Here is an 18,651-nt window from a genome sequence, read left to right on the forward strand (position 1 = left end):
AGGGGGCGTGGCCCGGGCGCTAGAGGGGCGGGGCCAGGGCATACCGAGGGGACCGGGCGGGGGTACCGGGACGGCGGGACCAGGGAGGGGGCGCCAGGGCAGCGGCGTCGGGATGCTGCAGGGTCTACCGGGGTCTTGCCGGTACCCGGTTCCCGGTGCGGTGCCGACAGGGCTTGACGGGGCCGGTAACGGGGCTGGTAACGGGGCTGTCGGCAGCGCACCGGGAACCGGGTGCCGGCACGGCCCCGGGGCTCCCCGTCCCGTTCCAGGGCTGAGGAGCACAAGGAGGTTAATTGGTGGTTGATGGACGGACAGACAGAGACCCCCGCGGGGGGGCTGCCCGTCCCGCTGTGGGCTGGGTCCGCGCTGGGCGGAGGGACCGGGGGCGGACCGGGGCAGGGGGCTGTCCCGGGGGTGTCCGGGGGCGGACCGGGGGGCCAATGCCGGGGGCGGGGCGGTGCTGCCCTCCCCGGGGGCTGTGGGGATCCCGGTGGCGGCTCTGACAGCGGAGCCGTCCCAGCGGGCGGCGGAGGCAGCACCGACCGCCCCCGGCCCGGCCATGTCGGAGTCCGGCGCCCCCGCGGCCGGCGACAAACCGTCCCGGCTCCAGGTAGGACTCCGGTGCGACCCCACCTCCGCAGAGCCCCGGGGCAGTGCGGCCCCTCGGCCCGGGACAACTGCCGGTGCAACCCCCGGTGCCGCCCCCAGTCCCCCCGTACAACCCCCGGTGCAGCCCACGTTGTCCCGGTGCAGCCCCTCGGTGCGACCCCCGGATCCGTCCCTCTGCTCTAATTTTAGCCGATTTAGTTGTTCTCCGGTACAGCTTCCCAGTGCCCCGGTGCAGCCCTCCGCTGTTCTGGTGCCGTGGCCGGTACAGCAACCCGATCCCCCGGTGCAGCCCCCGCCCGGGGCAACTCCCGTTGCATCCCCCCGGTCCCTCGGTGCAGCCCCCCGCCCGGACCAGTCCCTCGGTCCCCTGTTGCGACCCCCGGTCCCCTATTGCATCTCTCTGGCCCCCCGGATCAGTCCTCCCGGTCCCCCGGTACCGCCGCGGTGCTGTCCCGGTGCCGCCCAGTGCCCCGGCTCCCGCCGCTCTCTCCCCGCAGGATCGTGTCCTGCGCGGGGTGCGCTGGGGCCGCCTCCTGGAGCCCCTGGGCTTCATCAAGGTGCTGGAATGGGTGAGTGCCCCCCGATCCCCCCCACCATCCCGGGGCAGATCCCGGCACCAGGACCCACCTCGGGAGCAGCCCCTTCCCCAACACCCTTGGGTGCTGCTCCCCCGGGACCCCTGCCCGGCGCTCTCCCCCCACCCCCGGATTTGGGGTGCCCCATTACTTTCCTAAAGTCCCCAGGGACAAGGGGACCCTGGAGCCCCCTCAGCCCCTGCAGAGCCTCCTCTATCTTGGCAGTCTCAGGTGTGGGGACCCCATCCGGGGGGGCTCAAGGGGTGGGGTGGTGCAGGGCTACCCAGACGCCTGTGTTTGGACCACACGGTCCCCCCAGTGACCTTGAGCAGGTGGCTCTGCCCGGCCATGCCGGAGGGGACGCTGACATCGGGGTGCCATGTCCCCGTCATTCAAATGGGCTTGTGGGGCACCAGGTGGATGGGTGGGGAGGGGGGCTGGGGGTCGGTGGGCCCTGGTAGGGGGGATCCTGAGGACAGGGGGATCCAAGCGCCTGTGGCCACGTCCCTGTCCCGGCCATGCCATGAATGGCTCCAGGATTGTATTTCATGGCGGCATTTCTGCGGCACAGCCCCACCACGGCCGGGGGGCTCCCAGCCGGCCCCACACCAGGGTGCCAGCGCTGGGGAAACTGAGGCACGGGGTGGGCTCAGCCCCAGGGCGTGAGACCGGATCCATTTGGGCATCTCCCTCCCGGAGGAGCTGGATCGAGGAGGCTTTTCCTTCAACCCCGCAGCACTTCGCTTTGGATAATCCAATCCAGGAAGGGGCTGGGCACCCCGTGGTGTGGGGGGGGATCAGGCCACATGTGCACAGACACCCCAAAGCCAAAAGTGGTAGGAAAATCCCTGGGGTGGCTGCCAATGCTGCTGCTTCGGCCCTTGGTGCCGCACGTGGACCTGCCCATCCCCATGGCGTCAGGCCTGGCCGCTCAGCTTCCCCTTCACCCAGGACGTTGCGAGCTCCGCCGGGATGAGTTGCCAGAAAACTATTTGGGAACGGGGTTTTCCCAACACCCTCTGCCGGAGGGGAGAGCGGCTCCGTGCCCGGCAATGGCAGCGGCAGCTCCGGAGGGACGGGGACCGATGAGTCCCACCGTGGGAATGCTCCTGGAAACCCACTCCGGTGCCCAGCACCGTGCCAAAAATCAACAGGGGAGTGGCTTTGCTGCCCTCCCTGGCCCATTGCCCCTCACGCTGCCCCCCGTGAGTCCCGATGCCGGCGGCAGCGCCGATGCTGGCGCAGGCGGCCGACAGCTGCAGGGTGGCACTTCGCCCTGTGCCGCCGCGGCCACCGTGACTCAGCGCCAGGGGGTGTAAAACACTGAGCGAGTGGTGGGGGGGTCCCCAGGGTCTCGAGCCCCCCCGACCCCGCAGCTCCTCCTCTCCCACAGCTCTTCGCCATCTTCGCCTTCGGGGCCTGCGGCTCCTTCAGCGGCGAGACCGGAGCGACGGTGAAATGCGGCGGTGAAAGCACAGTGATGAGCGCCATTTCTGTCCAGTTCGGGTACCCCTTCAGGTGAGGGGGCACCGAGCCCAGGGCCATCCCCATCGTCCCTCGGCTGCCAGGACACCCAACATCCCCCTCCTGCTGTCCCAGGTTATACCAGGTCCCCTTCGAGGTGCCGGACTGTGAGGGCGAGTCGGAAACCCGCACCCTGCACCTCATCGGTGATTTCTCCGCTCCTGCCGAGTTCTTCGTGACCCTGGGGGTCTTCTCCTTCCTCTACACCATGGCAGCTCTGGTGCTTTACCTGCGCTTTCATTCCCTCTACGGCGAGAACAAGAAGCTCCCCATTGCGGTAAGGCGGCTGCGCCCTTGGGGGGGACGGGGCTGATCCTGTCCTGCTCCGTGCTGGCACCGGCGCTGAGCCGGGTGTCCCCATCCCGGCAGGATTTCTGCGTCACCGTCTGCTTCACCTTCTTCTGGCTGGTGGCGGCGGCGGCGTGGGGCAAGGGGCTGTCGGACGTGAAGGCGGCCACGCGGCCCGCCAGCCTGATCGCCGCCATGGCGGTGTGCCACGGCGAGAACGCGGTCTGCAACGCCGGCACCACGCCGGCCATGGGGCTGGCCAACATCTCCGTGGTGAGAGCCGGGCGCTGGTGCACACGGGGGGTCGGCATACACGCGTGCACGTGTTCACACGTGGGTGCGTGTACAGGGATGCACGTGTGGGCATGGGGAGTTATTTATGTGCTTGGGGGAGATTGATGGTGCTTCAAGGAGAGCTCGGTGGCTCCCAGCCCTTGTGGGGGCACTTGTGTGTGCGCACACACATGCACACTCATACACACGTGTGCGCACATACACACACATGCACACACATGTGCAGACATGCACACTCATACACAAGCGTGCACACATGCACACACATGTGTAGACATGCACACTCATACACACGTGTGCACACATGCACACACATGTGCAGACATGCACACTCATACACGCGTGCACACATGCACACACATGCACACACATGCATACACATGTGCAGACATGCACACTCATACACACATGTGCGCACATACACACGTATGCACACACATGCACACACATGCACACACATGTGCAGACATGCACACTCATACACGTGTGCACACATGCACACACATGCACACACATGCACACACATGCACACACGTGTGCACACATGCACACTCATACACGTGTGCACACATACACACACATGTGCAGACATGCACACTCATACACACGTGTGCACACATACACACACATATGCACACACATGTGCAGACATGCACACTCATACATGTGTGCACACATACACACACAGGCACACACATGCACACACATGTGCAGACATGCACACTCATACACACGTGTGCACACATACACACACACATGCACACACATGTGTAGACATGCACACTCATACATGTGTGCACACATACACACACACATGTGCAGACATGCACACTCATACACACGTGTGCACACATACACACACACGTGCACACACATACATGCACATGCACACGTGTGTGGGTGCCTGCACGTTTGCCAAGCCTGTGCACATGGATGCACACCTATGCACACGTGTGTTCAGATGGAAAAGCGCATGCACACGTGAACACACGGTGCAAACACATGGGTGCACATACCCACAAAGCCCTTGTGAACACACTTGCGTGTCAGATGGGGCGCATGGGGTGCTCAGGGTGCACGGGGTGCATGTTGCATGGGGCACATGGGGTGCCCAGATCTGGGGCTCACCCGTGGGTGCCCCCCCACGGGGGGGTCTCTTGTCTCCCCCCAGCTCTTTGGCTTCCTCAACTTCCTGCTGTGGGCCGGGAACTGCTGGTTCGTGCTGAAGGAGACGCCGTGGCAGGCGCCGGCTGCGCCCCGTGACCCCGCGGCTGCTGAGCAGGGCGCCATCGACAAGCAGTAGCCACTCGGGGGGGTCCCACCACCCGGGGGGGTCCCACCCGTCCCCCAGGACCTCGCGCCGGCCGCCAGCCCGGGGACGGGGTGTCGCTGGCCCCGGGGCTGGAGCCGCGGGGGGTATGGATGCTATAGGGGGGTGCGTAACGCTGGGTAGGGGTGCTGCTGCCTGGCTGTATATAGGGGTCTGCATCACCCTGGGTGTCCCCGTGCTGTATAGGGGGGCTGTATGTGGAACCCGGGGTGTCCATGGCTGTATGGGGGGCATATAAAAGTCCTGGGTACCAGCTCTATATTGGGGTGTGTATAACCCCTGGTGTCTGGCTCTATATAGGGTGTATATATGACACCTACCTGTTCTGCTCCATATCAGGGTATGTGCAAGTCCTGGGTGTCCTGCTCTGGATAATGATATATAAAACACCGAGTTGTGCAGCTCTCTATAGGGATATATATAAGCCCCAGGGGCCCAGCTCTGCACAGGGGCTATACATATAACCCCTGGGCATCCTCCTCTGCATAGGGGTAATTCTTTGTGTCCTGCTCTCCATAAGCGTGTAGATAACGCCCAGTGTCCAAAGGGCATATATAAGCCCTGGGATGTATAGTCACACTCAGATATCTGTCTCTGTATAGGTATATATATATACCCTCTGGGTGCCCATCTCTACACAGGTGCTGTATGTAACCCTGAATATCCAGCTCTGTACAGGGACTAATTAAACGCTGGCTGCTTGCTGGTGTGTAGGGGCTACATATAACCCCCGGGCATCCTGCTCTCTATCGGGGCAACCCCTGGGCGTTCTGCCCCATATAAGGACACAGATGATCCCTGCTGTCCAACTCTGTAGGGTGACATATAGCGCTTGGCCATGCCCAGGTCTGTATAGGGGTGCATATAAGCCCTGGGTCCCCAGCTGGAAATGGGAAGCGTATATAACCCCTGGCTGTCCAGCCCTGTGTTGGGGCGTATGTAACCTCTGGGAGTCCAGCACCCTATAGGGGTAAACCCCGGCCCCGTGTAGGGGACACCATGCTCCCCAACACCCGTATACCGACCCCCGGTCCCCAACCCCTACGGGGACACATGTTGCCACCGGGTCCCCAGCCCCGTGTAGGGGTCACCCTGCTCCCCAGCCCCCGTATACCGACCCCCGGTTCCCAACCCCTATAGGGACACACGTCGCCCACGGGCCCCCAGCCCCGTCCATGGCCCGGGGGTGTCCCAGGGGTGTCCCGGGACGGCTCCGGTGCGGGGCAACCCCCGGGGGGGGGCGGGACTACACCGCCCGTGGTGCCGCGGGGCGGGCGGGGGCGCGCGGCGCATGCGCGGGGGCGCGCGGGGCGGGGGCGGCGGCGGCGGCGGCCGCGGGGGGGGCGCGCGCTCCCGCGGCGGCGGCGGCGGCGATGGCGGCGCGTGGGCGCGCGGCGGCGGCGGCGGCGATGGCGGCGGCGGAGCGGCGGCTGCCCAGCCTGGACGAGTTCGCAGGGCAGAGCTGGAGCGCCTGGGTGGAGCGGGCCGGGCCGCCGGCCGAGCCGGGTGAGGGGCGGCGGCGGCGGCGGCGGCGGGGGCGGGCGGGGGGGCTGCCGCGAACGGAGCCGCGCCCGCCGCCCCCCGGTCCTAGCGCCGCCGCGCGGTAGGCGGGCAGTGGGCAGCCGGCACCGGGAGGTGGGCATCTTGCGCTGGGCACCCGACACCGGGCGCGCTGCACCGGGAACTGGGCGTCCTGCACCGGGCACTTGGCACCGGGAACTGTGCATCCCGGACCGGGCACTTGGCACCGGGAAATGGGCATCCTGCAGCGGGCACCCTGCACCGGGAGCTGGGCATCCTGCACCGGACACCCCGCACCGGGAACACGGCACCAGTAGCTGAGCACCCGGCAGCCAGAGCTGGCACTGGGCACCCCGGTCTGGTCACTGGGAACTCTGTGCCTGTTACTGGGAGCCGGTTACTGGGTGCCCCATGCCTGGTGCCAGATATCCCCAGGTGCGCTGTGCATTGGGGAGCCCAGGCCAAGAACTGGGTAGCCCAGACTGGGAACCAGTTGCTGCTGTTGCCCCGTGCCAGGCAGAGGGAACTGGGCGTCCCAGTCCGGGCACTGGGAACCAGGTGGCGGGTACTGGGTGTCCTAGGCGGGGAACTGGGCATTGTGTACGGGGGTATCCTGTGCTGGGTACCGGGAGCTGCACACTGGGGGCCCAGGTGTCCTGTTCTGGGGAGCACAGCTGGGCGCCTAGTACGGCACGGCCGGGTGGCATTGGTTGCCCACTATGGCACAGCCAGACAGGACTGGGCACCCAGTATGACATGATCGGATGGGACTGGGCACCTGGTGCGGCATGGCCTGATAGAACTGGGGATAGACTGGGGACCCAGTATGGCACTGCAGAATGGGACTGGGCACCCAGTATAGCACTACTGGACAGCACTGGGCACCCAGTAGGGCTCAGCTGGCCAGGACACTGTCACCACTGGCCCAGTGGACACTAGTTCCCCCACACCAGAGCCCAGCGCAGCCGGCTGGGGCCAGGACACTCACCTGGCGTCACCGGTGATGACACAAGCTTCAGAGTCACGGCTGGATGGGGACCGAGGTGTCCCCAGAGGTGTCCCCCAGGCCGCGGCGCTGACCCCAGTGACGTCCCAGACAGGATGGTGCCGTCCCCGGAGCCTCTGCATCCCACTGACGGCAGACTCTCGGCAGGGTCTGGTGCGGGGTGGCAGGACAGGGACGTCGGAGGCAGTGGCACACCACGGCACCAGCCCTGATCCCGGGATGGATCCGTCCCTCTGCTCTAATTTTAGCCGGTTTAATTGTTCCGGGAGCGCCGTCGGCATTTGACGGCTGGGAGCGGCGGCACTGCCGCAGCGAGGACTCGGCGGCCACACCTGATGCTGGATGCGACCGTGGGAAACCAGGGCTGTCCCCGTCCCGACCGCTGCTGATGGGTTTTGTCTCCGGCAGGACCAGGGTTGGAGTTGGAGGAGAGCGGGAAGAGCAGCGGCAAGAAACTGGACGCCATGACCCTGATTAAAGAAGGTAAGCTCCCTCCTTTGGGGAGAAAACCTGGCGTTCCGTGGCTGTGCTGGCCCTCCAGCCTGGACCCTGGGGCTGTGGTGAGTCCCGTGGCACCCCCCGCTCACCCAGTTCTCCCCCTCAGACATGAACATCTTCGGCCACTGCCCGGCGCATGACGAGTTTTACCTGGTGGTTTGCAACCACTGCAGCCAGGTGGTGAAGCCCCAGGCCTTCCAGAAACACTGCGGTGAGCTGGGGGCTCCGGGCACAGCTGTTCCCCCCTCCAGCATCCCCTCTGCCATCGGGAGGGACACGGGGCGGGGGACACCCCGGGCGGGGGCTCATGGTGGTGGGACCCATGGCGTGGGCTGACACCGAGCTGTGTCCCCCCCGTCCTGGCAGAACGCCGCCATGGCCCGCTCAGCAAGCTGTACGCCCACGCCGCCGCCGCCAAGTGCCACGTCACAGCCAAGGGGCAACCAGTGGCCAGCGGGACCCCCGGCGCGGCCAAGGCACCGCGGGAAAAGCCCCCGGGTGCCCGCGGGCAAGTCCAGCCCCTGCCTGAGCGCCCAGACAAGGACAGCCTCTGGTGAGCGCCGGGACGGGGGGCTCAGCCCCTTCCCTGCTGCACGATTGCTCTGACCCCCCTAAATTCTCCCCCCAGCTTGTTTGTGCCTGTGGTCAACCTGGAGAAGATCCCCAGCATCCCCAAACCGGACGGGCACGGGATCAAGGTGCCCCCCAAAACTGTAGCCACCAACTCCAAGGAACCCCTGGGGAAACCCGCCACCCCCGCGGTGCCGAAAGAGCCCCCGGTGCCGGCCCGGGGCGGGGGGGATTTGGCGATGCCCGCCGATGGCCCCGGGTGCAAACCGGAGAGCTCGCCCGCCCCGGGGGAGAAGGACGCGGGTGTCTCCAAGCCGCCCCCCAGGTCCCACAAGAAGCTGGCGCGTGAGTCCCCCCCTTTCCTTGCCGGCGGCGGGGGGGGCGGCAGGTGGGTGCCGCGGGGCGCCGCATCCCGGCGCGACACCCCCGTCCCGTGATTTCGGCGGCCGGGTCTGGCAGCGGGGTAGGTACCGAGGGGCAGCTCCCGCCGCTCCTGCGCCCGGGGGGGCCGTGCGCTGACCTGGGTCCCGTTCGCCCCGGCAGGTTTCGGGTCGGTGCTGAGGAACCGCGGCGTGCGGCAGGAGCGCGAGCCAGGGCTGAAACCCCCATGGCGCCCCCCTAGAAATGGGAGTCGGACAGACGCTGTGGTGCTGGCGGGTGCTGGCGGGTGACAGCGAGCGATGGCGTTAGAACCCAGGCTGGGGGTGGAACTGGGCGGGGCTCACCCTTGGGAAAGGGGTGGCCAGGAAACTGCAGCCCCCCCCCACCTCATGGACCTCTAAGGGCTGTTTTCCCCCTGGAGAGGGGATGCTGCGGCCTCTCACTCCAAGGAGAGGGGGGGTCTCCATCTCCATCCCCAGCTGGGATGACCCACAGAGTCCCCCAGCCCACAGCCGGCTGGTGAGGCCGTGCCCCCCCCAGCCACCGGACCCCCCCACTCTCATCCCACCACCCACACCGGTGGAAACCTCAACCAGGGCCAGACATGGAGAGGTCAAAGCACTTGTGCCCCCCACAACACAGCTCGGCCCTGCACCCCCAGGCCCCCCCGGCCCCCCAGCATCCCGCTGCCTTCCTCTGCCCGCAGGCAAGGAGTGCGACCTGAACCGGCAGTGCGGCGTGCTGAACCCCGACACCAACAAGATCTGCACCCGCCTGCTGACCTGCAAGGTGGGGGGGGGCACCGCCACCCCGCCCAGGGGGTGTTTTGGGGGGAAGATGTCCCGGCGGGTGTTTTCTGACCCCCCTCCCCGCTGTCGCCCGGCGCAGATCCACTCTGTTCACCAGCGGCGCGAGGTGCGGGGCCGCGACAAGGACTTTGACGTGCTGGTGGCCGAGCTGAAGGCCAGTGCCCGCAAGGGCGAGTCCCCGAAGGAGAGGAGCCCCCCCGGGAAGGCACCGCCGCCCCCCCCCCGGCAGGACCCCTCCTCGCTGCCGCAGCCCCTCGCCAGCCCCCCCAGCGCCTCTCCCTGCCGAGCCAAGCCCCCCCACTCCCACTGCCTGCTCCCCAGGTGAGGACCCTGGCGTCCGGGTGGTGGCGGGGGGGACACACCCCTATATAGGGCACCCCAAAAATCTGCCCCCCCCATCACTGCTGCAGGGCCCGGCTTTCCTCCGACAGCGACCCCGAGGATGCGCCAGCCACCTCCAGGGAGGGAGGCTCGGGGGTGTTCCCCCTCCCCGTGCCCAAGGGGGGCAGCCGCGTGTCAAGTGAGGAGAGCGAGGAGGAGGGGGGCGAGGAGCCCCCCCGGCCCCTCACACGCCCCCCGCGGCCCCAGGCGGTGAGTGAGGGGACCCCAAGGTGAGCCGGGGACCCCCAACCCCACCATCACCCCACTTGGCCGCTGGCCCTGTGCCATGGGAGATGTGGGGGGTGGGGGTTTGGGGGGGTCGTGCTGAGCGGTGTGTCCCCCCCCCCGCAGTTCTGCACCTTCGGGAGCCGCCTGGTCAGCCCCGGCTGTTACGTGTTCAACCGGCGGCTGGACCGTTTCTGCTCGGCGCTGGGCTCCATGCTGGAGCGGCACCTCAGCTCCCACATGTGGAGGTGAGGGGGGAGCACCGGGGCGGGCAGCAGGTGCTGGGGGGCAAAACCACCAGGGCCCAAGGGGGGTGTGATCCCCGGGGTCCCATCCAGCAGTGGGGGTGCATAAAGTGGGGCGGCAAGGATGGGATTGGGGGCTTGGGGGGGCCCCATTGCACCCCACCCCACCTAAATGGGGAGGGAGGTGGTGGGAGGCTGGGATGGGCATGTGGATTTTAGGGGGGGTCGCATCTCATTCCGGAATCAGGAAGGATGGGGTGGGAGTAAGGATGGGAGCAGGAATTTGGGGGGTCCTATCTCAACCCCCACACGCTTGAATTGGGGGAGACATGGTGGAGATGCCAGGATGGGAGTGGGGATTTTGGGGGTCCCATTTCACCCCCTCCCTACCTGAACTGGGGGGGGGGGCGCAGCAGGGATGCAGAGATGGGAACAGGGATTTGCAGGGGTCTTGTTTCACCCCCTCCCCACCTGAATCGGGGAAAATGTGGTGGGGGGGGCAGAGATGGGAGCGAGCTTTTGGGGGAGGTCTCGTCTCACCCTTCCCCTCCCCTCCCGCAGGAAGATCCCTCCGGCTGCCGAGCCCCCGCTCCACGTCCCCCCGGGCCCCCCCAGCCCCACCGGCCCCACCGCCTCGACCCCCTCGCCCCCCACACGGACCTCGGCTGTGACCCCCCCCGGCAGCCGGGGGGGCCGGGTCCCCGCCAGCATCAACTACACGGTGGGGTCCCCCCCCGCGGCGGCCGCCTGCAGCCAGCCGGAGTGCGGCGGGGGGGGCAGCCAGTCCATCACCTCTCCGCTGCCGGCCAACACCCCCTCGCCCTCCTTCAGCAAGCTGACTCCCCCCAAGGCCAGCAAGTCCTCCCGAGCCCGCGAAGCGGCCGGTGGGACCCATCCGGACCCCCGAAAACGGAAGCCCCCCCTCTCCACCACCGCCCCCCCCCATAAACGGACCTGTTCAGGGGACGAGGTTAAAAGCAAAAACCCCAACTGCCAGGTTGTGCCCCCCCCCGGCAAGACGAAACCCACCCCCCCGGGTTGTCCGGCTTCGCCCTCCGCCCCCGTCCTCAACGGCACGACGACGCGGGTGAAGCGGCTCGGCCTCCCCCCGGACCCCCGGGGCTCAACGCTGCGCGCGGCGGGGGGGCCGCCGCTGCCCCCCCCCCGCTGCATCTCCGAGGACGAGGTCAAGAAGCGCAAGAACGCGGCCACCTACTGCCGGCCCGTCAAACCCAAACCTGCGCCCCCCCTGCCCGCCCCCCCGCCGCCCCCCGGCACGGCCCCCCCAGACTCGGGCGGCCCCCCCCGGAGGAAGAAGCCGGGACCCCCCCCGGGTTTTGAGGAGAAGCGGAGCGCACTGAAGGTAGGGCTGAGATGGGGGGACCATGCTGAGCTGGGGGGTGGGAGGGGGTGTTTGAGGGGCTGCAGAGGGGGGTGACCCCCCAGGGCCACCAGCACCCACAGGGGACAAGATGGGATCCACTTGTGTGCACCCGTGGCCTGAGGGACGCCCTGGTCCTGGGTGGGGGGGACCTTGGGGACATCTTGGTCTCACTTATTGGGGCACTATGGGGACAGCATGGCCCCGGGTCGGGGACAACATGGGGACCCTCTGGGTACACCCAAGGAGGGGACACTGGGTTTGGGTCCTAGGACATCTCGGTCATGGGTGGTGGATGCTGGAGGGACCTTAACTCTGGGTGGGGGATGAGGTGAGGACCCCCAGCCATGGAGGGGGGACACTCCCTCTGGGGACACCTGGTCTCTCTGCCACCACCCTGTCCCCAAGCTCTGTCCCCACGCTGACCCCCCCACTCTCCTCTCCCGCAGCCCAAAGCCCATTAACAGAGGGTCCACTGGGGCCCCCCCGTGTCCCTCCACCGCGGGTGCCAGGAACCCCCACTGGAAAATGGGGAAAAAGTGATGAAAGGGGGGAAAAGCAAACAAAAAAAGCCCCAAGCCCCCCCAGGAAACAAAAGAAGGAAAACACCAACCTCCGAAAAATACCTCAAGACTCTCAGTTCTGTTCTCTTGCTGCTAAACCAGCCCCCGGAGAGGAGGCGGCCACGGCCGGGGATCCCGGCACAGGACCGGCCACCGCGGGGCCACCACCGGCCACCGCGGGGCCACCACGCCGGCCGCGGGTATTTATAAGAATTACTATCGCTGTTTTTTGCTTCTTCTTTTTTTAAAAAAAAAAGAAAAAGAAAAAAGCCAGGTATTGCAGAGAGTGTGTGTGGGGGGGGGGGCTGTGTCCCGGGGGGTCCCCGCGGTGCGTGGGGACCATGATGTGTCCCTGGTGACACAGGGATTTCCCCACCCAGCGCAGCCCAACAGGGCAGGTGCACTGGGGGTGACCAGCGTGCAAGGGTGACCCCCCCCTCCAAAACAACCCCCTTTTCTCCCAGCCCCCCGTGCGCTCCCCCACACCCCAGATGGGCCCCAGCTCAGTCTGACCCCCCATCCTGGTGTGGTGACACCATCCTTGTCCCCAAGCCCCCCAACACCCAGCAAGGGGACCCCATCTTGGGGACGACCCTTTCAGCTCCCCCAAACCGTGCGAGGGCTGCACAGGTATGATGCGAAACATCTTTATTTTGGCCAAGGCATCAGCGGGCAGCTGCCAGCGCGGGGGGACACGGCCTGGGGTGGGGGGACATGGGGGACACAGGCTGGGCTGCGAGGGCTCAGGGCCAGGGGGTGCGGAGGGCACCCCCATTTGGGGGGTACCCCTGTGGGGGGCTCTGCTTGCAGCTGTGGGTTGCATGGGGGGGGTCAGGAGGGTGCTGGGGGGGTTGCACCCCGTGGGGTGACATGTCCCTCGTGTCCCCCTCCCCGAGCACTGGCCGGGGTGGCACATGCTCCCCGGTGGGACCCATGCTTCACGATACACATGCCGGGAGGTGGAGGGGGGGCCAGCGCTGCCAAAGTGGGACCCGCCAGTGCTGCAGCCTGTGAGTGCCCTGGTGCTGCTGTCCCTGGGGGGGCACCCACAGAGCTGGCCCCCACGCTGTCACCCCTGGTCCTGTGGTGCCACGCGGGGCTGCTGTCCCCTGGCTCTGCAGCCACGCTGTCCCCACGGGAGACCCCTTGTCCCTCGCGGTCCTATGGTGCCACCATGGTGGCGGTGGCCTTGGCAGAGTCCGGGGTGGGTGGACAGCAGCGATGCTCAGTCCGAGGGTGGCAATTGCATGTGTGTGTCCCTCAAGCTGGGGACACGGCGCTGGGGGCCCCGTCTGCCCCTCCTGCCTGCAGCACATCCATTGGGGACAAGTCTCAACAGCGGTGGGGACATGGAGTGTCCCTGGGGACTGTCCCCCCCTACACCACGATGGGGGTGTCCGAGAAGACGGAGCTGACCGAGTCTGGATCCGACACCTTCCTCTGCGCCTTGGGGCCGTGCCGGGGGGGCGGCTGCGGGGTCCCCCCCACCTTGTACCTGCCGTTCTGCCCCAGGCCAGCGGTGGAGGCCGAGCGGGACCGGCACGGCTCCCCGGGAACCCCGGCGGCGTGGTTGGGGGTGGCGCTGAGGACCGAGGAGTTGATGCTGTCGTCGCGGGGAGCCGGCGGCTTGTCGGTGCCACGGCAGCAGCAGCAGCGGCACGGGGTGAGGTACAGGTAGATGAGGACCAGCACCACGCTGAGGATGCAGCCCACCAGCGTGGTGTAGGCAGTGTTGAGAGTGTCGTGGGGGCCATGCAGGGTGAAGTTGTGCACCAGCAGCTCCACGTAAAGGGTCTCGTTGAGGAGGGGCCCCGCCACCCAGCAGGCGTAGGTGCCGGTGTCCTCGGGGCGCAGCGCGCGCAGCTGCAGGCTGCCGTTGGCCAGGAGCGCGGCGCTGCCGTTCCCCCCTTCCTCCAGCACCCGCTCGCCTCCCGGCGTCACCCAGTGCCGGCTGCGCACCCCTCGCAGCCGGGTGTCACAGCTCAGGGTGACGCTGTCGCCCAGGTGCGCCTCCAGCACGGCTTCTCGCGCCTCGCTGCAGTTGAGCGGCTGCCGGCCGGCCAGCGCCAGGATCCCCACGGACGCCGAGGCGCCGGGCAGCCAGCACTGCAGCTCCTCCTGGAAATCCACCACGGCGCTCAGCCGGCGGCGCCGGCCGCGGGCGACCAGCTGGAAGAGCGGGCAGTCGCAGTCCAGCGGGTTGCCGTGCAGGTAGAGGCGGTCGCGCAGCCAGGCCGGCAGCGCCTGCAGCTCGCCCACGGGCACGCCGCGCAGCTGGTTGGCCGACAGGTCGAGCAGGGCCAGCTGCGGCAGGCGGCTGCCGTCGCGCAGCAGCTCCAGGGGGAAGCGGGTGATGTGGTTCTGCCCCAGGTACAGCTTGCGGAGCCGGCCCAGGTTCTCGAAAGCCGTGCGGTCCACAGTGGCGATCTTGTTGTTGTAGAGGAGGAGAACCTCCAGCTCGGCCAGGTCGCTGAACAGGTTCTCCTCCAGCACCCGCAGCTGGTTCGAGGAGAGGTCCAGGTGCCGCAGGTGGGGGACGTGGGCGAAGGCTTCGGTGGACACGAAGGACAGCCTGTTGTGGCTGAGCAGGAGGGCGTGCAGGTGTGCCAGCCGCCCCGGCGCCCAGTCGGCGCGCAGCCGGGTGATGTCGTTGTGGCTCAGGTCGAGGACGGCGGTGAAGCGCGGCAGCTGGGACGGCACCGTGCTCAGCTCCGCCTGCGAGCAGCTCAGGATGTTGGAGGCGCAGACGCAGCGCGGGGGGCAGCTCCCCCCCCATACGCACGGGGACAGCAGCGCCAGGGCCAGCAGCAGGGGCAGGGGGGACGCTGGCCCCCCAGTACCCCCCATGGCTGTGCTCAGCCCCCCGGTGTCACGGGGCACCTGCGTGCCTGTGACCCCTGGCATGGCGGGTTGGGGACGCAGGGTTGGGTTGCACAGGGTGGCTTCGGTCACCCGGTGTCACAGCATGCGCTGGGCTCACTGGTGTCACAGTGCAGGGTGGCTTTGTCACCCAGTGTCACAGCATGTGCCAGGCCAGCTGTTCGCCTGGTGTCACGGCACAGGGTGACTTTGGAGACCCAGTGTCACAGTATGTGCTGTGGGGTGGCTTTGGTCACCCGGTGTCACGGCGTCCACCAGGCTCTCTGCTCACCTGGTGTCATGGTGCAGGACGGCTTGGTCACCCGGTGTTGCAGAGTGGGGTGGCTTTGGTCACCCAGTGTCACAGCGAGCACTGTGGAGGGGCTTTGCTCACCTCGTGTCACAGCGCAGGGTGGCTTTGTCACCCAGTGTCACAGCATGCACCACGGGGTGGCTTTGGCCACCCGCTGTCACGACACGCACCGGGCTCCCATGTCACGGCAAGAGGCGGCCATGGCCGCGCAGTGTCCCCCGCGGGTGGCTGTGTCACCTGCTGCCACGCGTGCCCCGGGGCTCCCGCTCCCCCCCGTGCTGCGGAGGCGGCCCCGGCCCCCCCGTCCCCCCCGACCCCCCCGGTCCCGGCGCTGCTGCGGACGGAGCCGCGGGAGGATGCTCGACCCGCCCCCCCCCCGCTTCCCGGGACGCTACCGGGGCCTGGTACCGGGCCCGGTGCGAAGGAGGGCGGCCGAGCGGGGCCGAGCCGAGCGGATCCGAGCGAGGCCGAACCGAACCGGGCAGAGCCGAACCGAGCTCAGCGGGGCCGAACCGAGGCGGGCAGAGCTGAACGGGGCCGAACGGCGCCGAGCGGGCCGGGCCGAGCCAGGCCGGGCCGAACCGAGACCAGGAGAGCGGGCCGAGCAGAGCCGAGAGGGACCGAACCGAGCGGAGCGGAGCGGAGCGGAGATGAGCCGGGCGGGCCGGGCCGGGCGGGCCGGGCCGAGCGCAGCCGAGCGGAGCCGAGCGCAGCCGAACCCCGGCCGGGGCTGCCGCGCGCTCCCGCAGCCGCGGGACAGGGGCTGGCGGCGGCCCCGGCGCGGCGCACCCCGCGCACGGCCCGTCCCCATTGGCTGCCGCCGCAGCGCCTGCGACCAATGGCGGCAGCGCCCGCTTAACCCCTGGTGGGCCGCGCGTCGCCCCCCGAGCTGAGCCCCCCCCGGAGGAACCACCCCCGAACCCGCCTATCCCCCTCACCCCATCTCCATCCCATCCCCGTCCCCGTCCTCACCCCCATCCCCGTCCTGACCCCCAGGCCCACCCCCATCACCATCCCTGTCCCAGTCCTCATCCCCATCCTCACCATCCCCACCTCATTCTCTTCCTCCTATTGCCATCTCTATCATCCCCATCTCCATCCCTGTCCCCATCCTCATCCTCATCCCCATCCTCATCCTCATCCCCACTGCCATCTCCATCCCCATGCTCTCGATCCTTTTCCTCTACCCCATCCTCATCCTCATCATCCCATCTCATCCCATCTGTATCGCCACCTCCATCCCCATCCCCACACCATCCTCATCCTCATCCCATCCCACATCAACTCCATTTACGTCCTCATCCCAACCCCATCCCAAATCTGTCTGTGCTGCCCCAGCACCTGCCCCATCCTGCTGTGCTGGTAACTGCTGGCAGTACCGGCCCATGGCCCACGGTGCCAGCCCAGACCCCACAGCACTGGCCCAGAACCCACGGCACTGGCCCACACCTCTTTCCAGCCCAAATTCCCCAGTACTGACCCCATCCCAGTGCCACCCACCACCCCTGGGCTATGGGGGGACACATCCTCCTCCAGCGTCCCCACCAAGGGGCACCCCTGGGTGCCATCGCCCCAGCCAGGCAGGGATGCCCCTCGCCCCCCCGCCACGGTGCGCACGATTGTGTCTCTGCCTCCCGGGCATATTTTTAGATGCAAAACATTTGTGCTGTTTTTTTGGGTCCAAAATTAGAGGGAAAGAAGCCGGAATAAACCACGCTGAGATGATGCAGCTTTTTGTTGGGGGGGCAGTAATTAAGGGACACCCCTGCAACACAGATTGGGGTGTCCCCAGGGTGCCCCTCGCCCTGCTCCCCTGTCCATCAGCAGCTCCCTGCACCCTGACGTGTGCTCCCCACATTTGGGTACCACCCTGTGCTGTCCCCCCCACCGCTGCCATCCTGTCCTCCCCTCAGCTGCTGGGCTGGTGACAAGGAATTTTGTCCTTTGATCGTCCTCAATTTCTCTGCTTTAATCCGGGTGCTAATCCCTGCCCAGCACCCGCCGCCCAGCCTGGGCCCCACCCAGCACCCAGACCCTCCCGCAGCGGGGGTGCCCCAGCTGTGAGCACCCGCACCCCGACCTTCCCGGCCCATCAGTGGGCTCTGGGTGTCCCTGTGTCACCGCGGTGGGGACCAAGGGGGGTTCCAGGTGTCCCGGGGGAGCCGGCACAGCACCGTGCCCCCAGCAGCATGCTGTGCAGGATTGGTGCTGGCTGTGGGCGTGTGTTACAGGGGAGCACACGCGTGTCAGCACACACACGCAGGCAGGCGTGCACACGCACATGTCTGAGCACACACACTGGAGACACGTGCACACGCATGTGACCCGGGTACATGTGTGTGCACCCCCAGATTGCACCCACGTGTGAGCTCACCGGGTTCACACGCATGTGCGTGTACACGGATGCACCCACCACGCTTGTGCGTGCACGTGTGGCCCCTCCAGCCGCATGTGCACAGGCACACAAGACACACGCGTGTGCACAGGCACCCCAGGCGTGTGCACACATGTGCTGGCACAGCTGGAGGAGCCGGTCAGCTGTGGGGGGACAGGATCCAGGTCTGGGGCTGCACAAGGGGGTCCTGGGCACCTGTTTTTGGGGTGCTGCTTGGTATGGGGCCAGCGAGGGTGCCTGATGTGGCCAGGGTGGAGGGGCCGGGGGTGCACGGGTGCCCCTGGGGCTGGGGGTTCCTCCCTTGGCTCCAGCGCGGCACGGGGGGCACAGGAGGAATCTGCAGGCGCTGCAAGGCTGCGCCGCCGCGGCTCAGCCACCCGGGCCCTGAATTATTGATGCTCCGGTGGCAGGAAACAGCGAAGTCATAAATCTGCCTGCGCCGGCGCTGACACCAGCGTGACGGGGCAGGAGCAGCCCTGGCTCCCTGCCTCAGTTTCCCCAAAGGGGACAAAAACCCCCAGGGCCCCATTCTTGGGATGCTCCTCTTGTGAGAGTGAGGCAGTGGGGAGACCACCCTGCTCCCCTTTCTGGACACAGCTGGGTCCTTCCTGGTTTGTGGGGTGCAGGTGGGTGGCTCCACCCTTCTCAGCATGAGAGACCCCCCAAAACATTATGGGGGCTGCAGGGGTTGGAATGGCTGAGTCCCTGTGGGCATCGGGGTGAGGGAGGGGCTGCTGGGGTGTCAGCCTTGTGGGGGGCACCCAGTGTTGGGTAAACTCCAGGAATTTAGTGAGTTACCAGGACAACCGGGGGTTCCCCGGGGCTTTCCCCCCGCGGGGAGCAGGATTGATCCCTGTGCTTCCAGGGACGGACCCAGGGCAGGC

The 18,651-nt window shown here is 67.4% G+C and overlaps 3 protein-coding genes across 3 annotated transcripts; 2 read left to right on the forward strand and 1 right to left on the reverse strand.

Annotated features, from left to right (window-relative positions):
• Window positions 1-559: 559 nt before the first annotated feature.
• On the forward strand, window positions 560-4,593 carry SYPL2 (synaptophysin like 2; the record flags this gene model as incomplete). The annotated part of the gene is made up of 6 exons (XM_080358109.1): window positions 560-610; window positions 1,107-1,178; window positions 2,578-2,702; window positions 2,784-2,985; window positions 3,078-3,269; window positions 4,462-4,593. The coding sequence occupies 6 exons, from the start codon at window positions 560-562 to the stop codon at window positions 4,591-4,593; spliced, it is 774 nt and encodes a 257-aa protein (XP_080214235.1).
• A 1,400-nt stretch (window positions 4,594-5,993) lies between these two features.
• Window positions 5,994-12,101, forward strand: ATXN7L2 (ataxin 7 like 2; the record flags this gene model as incomplete). Its single annotated transcript, XM_080358199.1, has 11 exons — window positions 5,994-6,126; window positions 7,556-7,630; window positions 7,752-7,856; window positions 8,012-8,198; window positions 8,274-8,560; window positions 9,303-9,385; window positions 9,485-9,726; window positions 9,816-9,996; window positions 10,138-10,259; window positions 10,818-11,619; window positions 12,087-12,101. The coding sequence occupies 11 exons, from the start codon at window positions 5,994-5,996 to the stop codon at window positions 12,099-12,101; spliced, it is 2,232 nt and encodes a 743-aa protein (XP_080214325.1).
• Window positions 12,102-13,577: 1,476 nt separating this feature from the next.
• On the reverse strand, window positions 13,578-15,104 carry AMIGO1 (adhesion molecule with Ig like domain 1; the record flags this gene model as incomplete). Its single annotated transcript, XM_080358200.1, has 1 exon — window positions 13,578-15,104. The coding sequence occupies one exon, from the start codon at window positions 15,102-15,104 to the stop codon at window positions 13,578-13,580; it is 1,527 nt and encodes a 508-aa protein (XP_080214326.1).
• Window positions 15,105-18,651: the final 3,547 nt, after the last annotated feature.

The sequence above is a fragment of the Nesoenas mayeri genome (genome assembly GCF_963082525.1).
Source record: "Nesoenas mayeri genome assembly, chromosome: 23".
NCBI lineage: Eukaryota > Metazoa > Chordata > Aves > Columbiformes > Columbidae > Nesoenas > Nesoenas mayeri.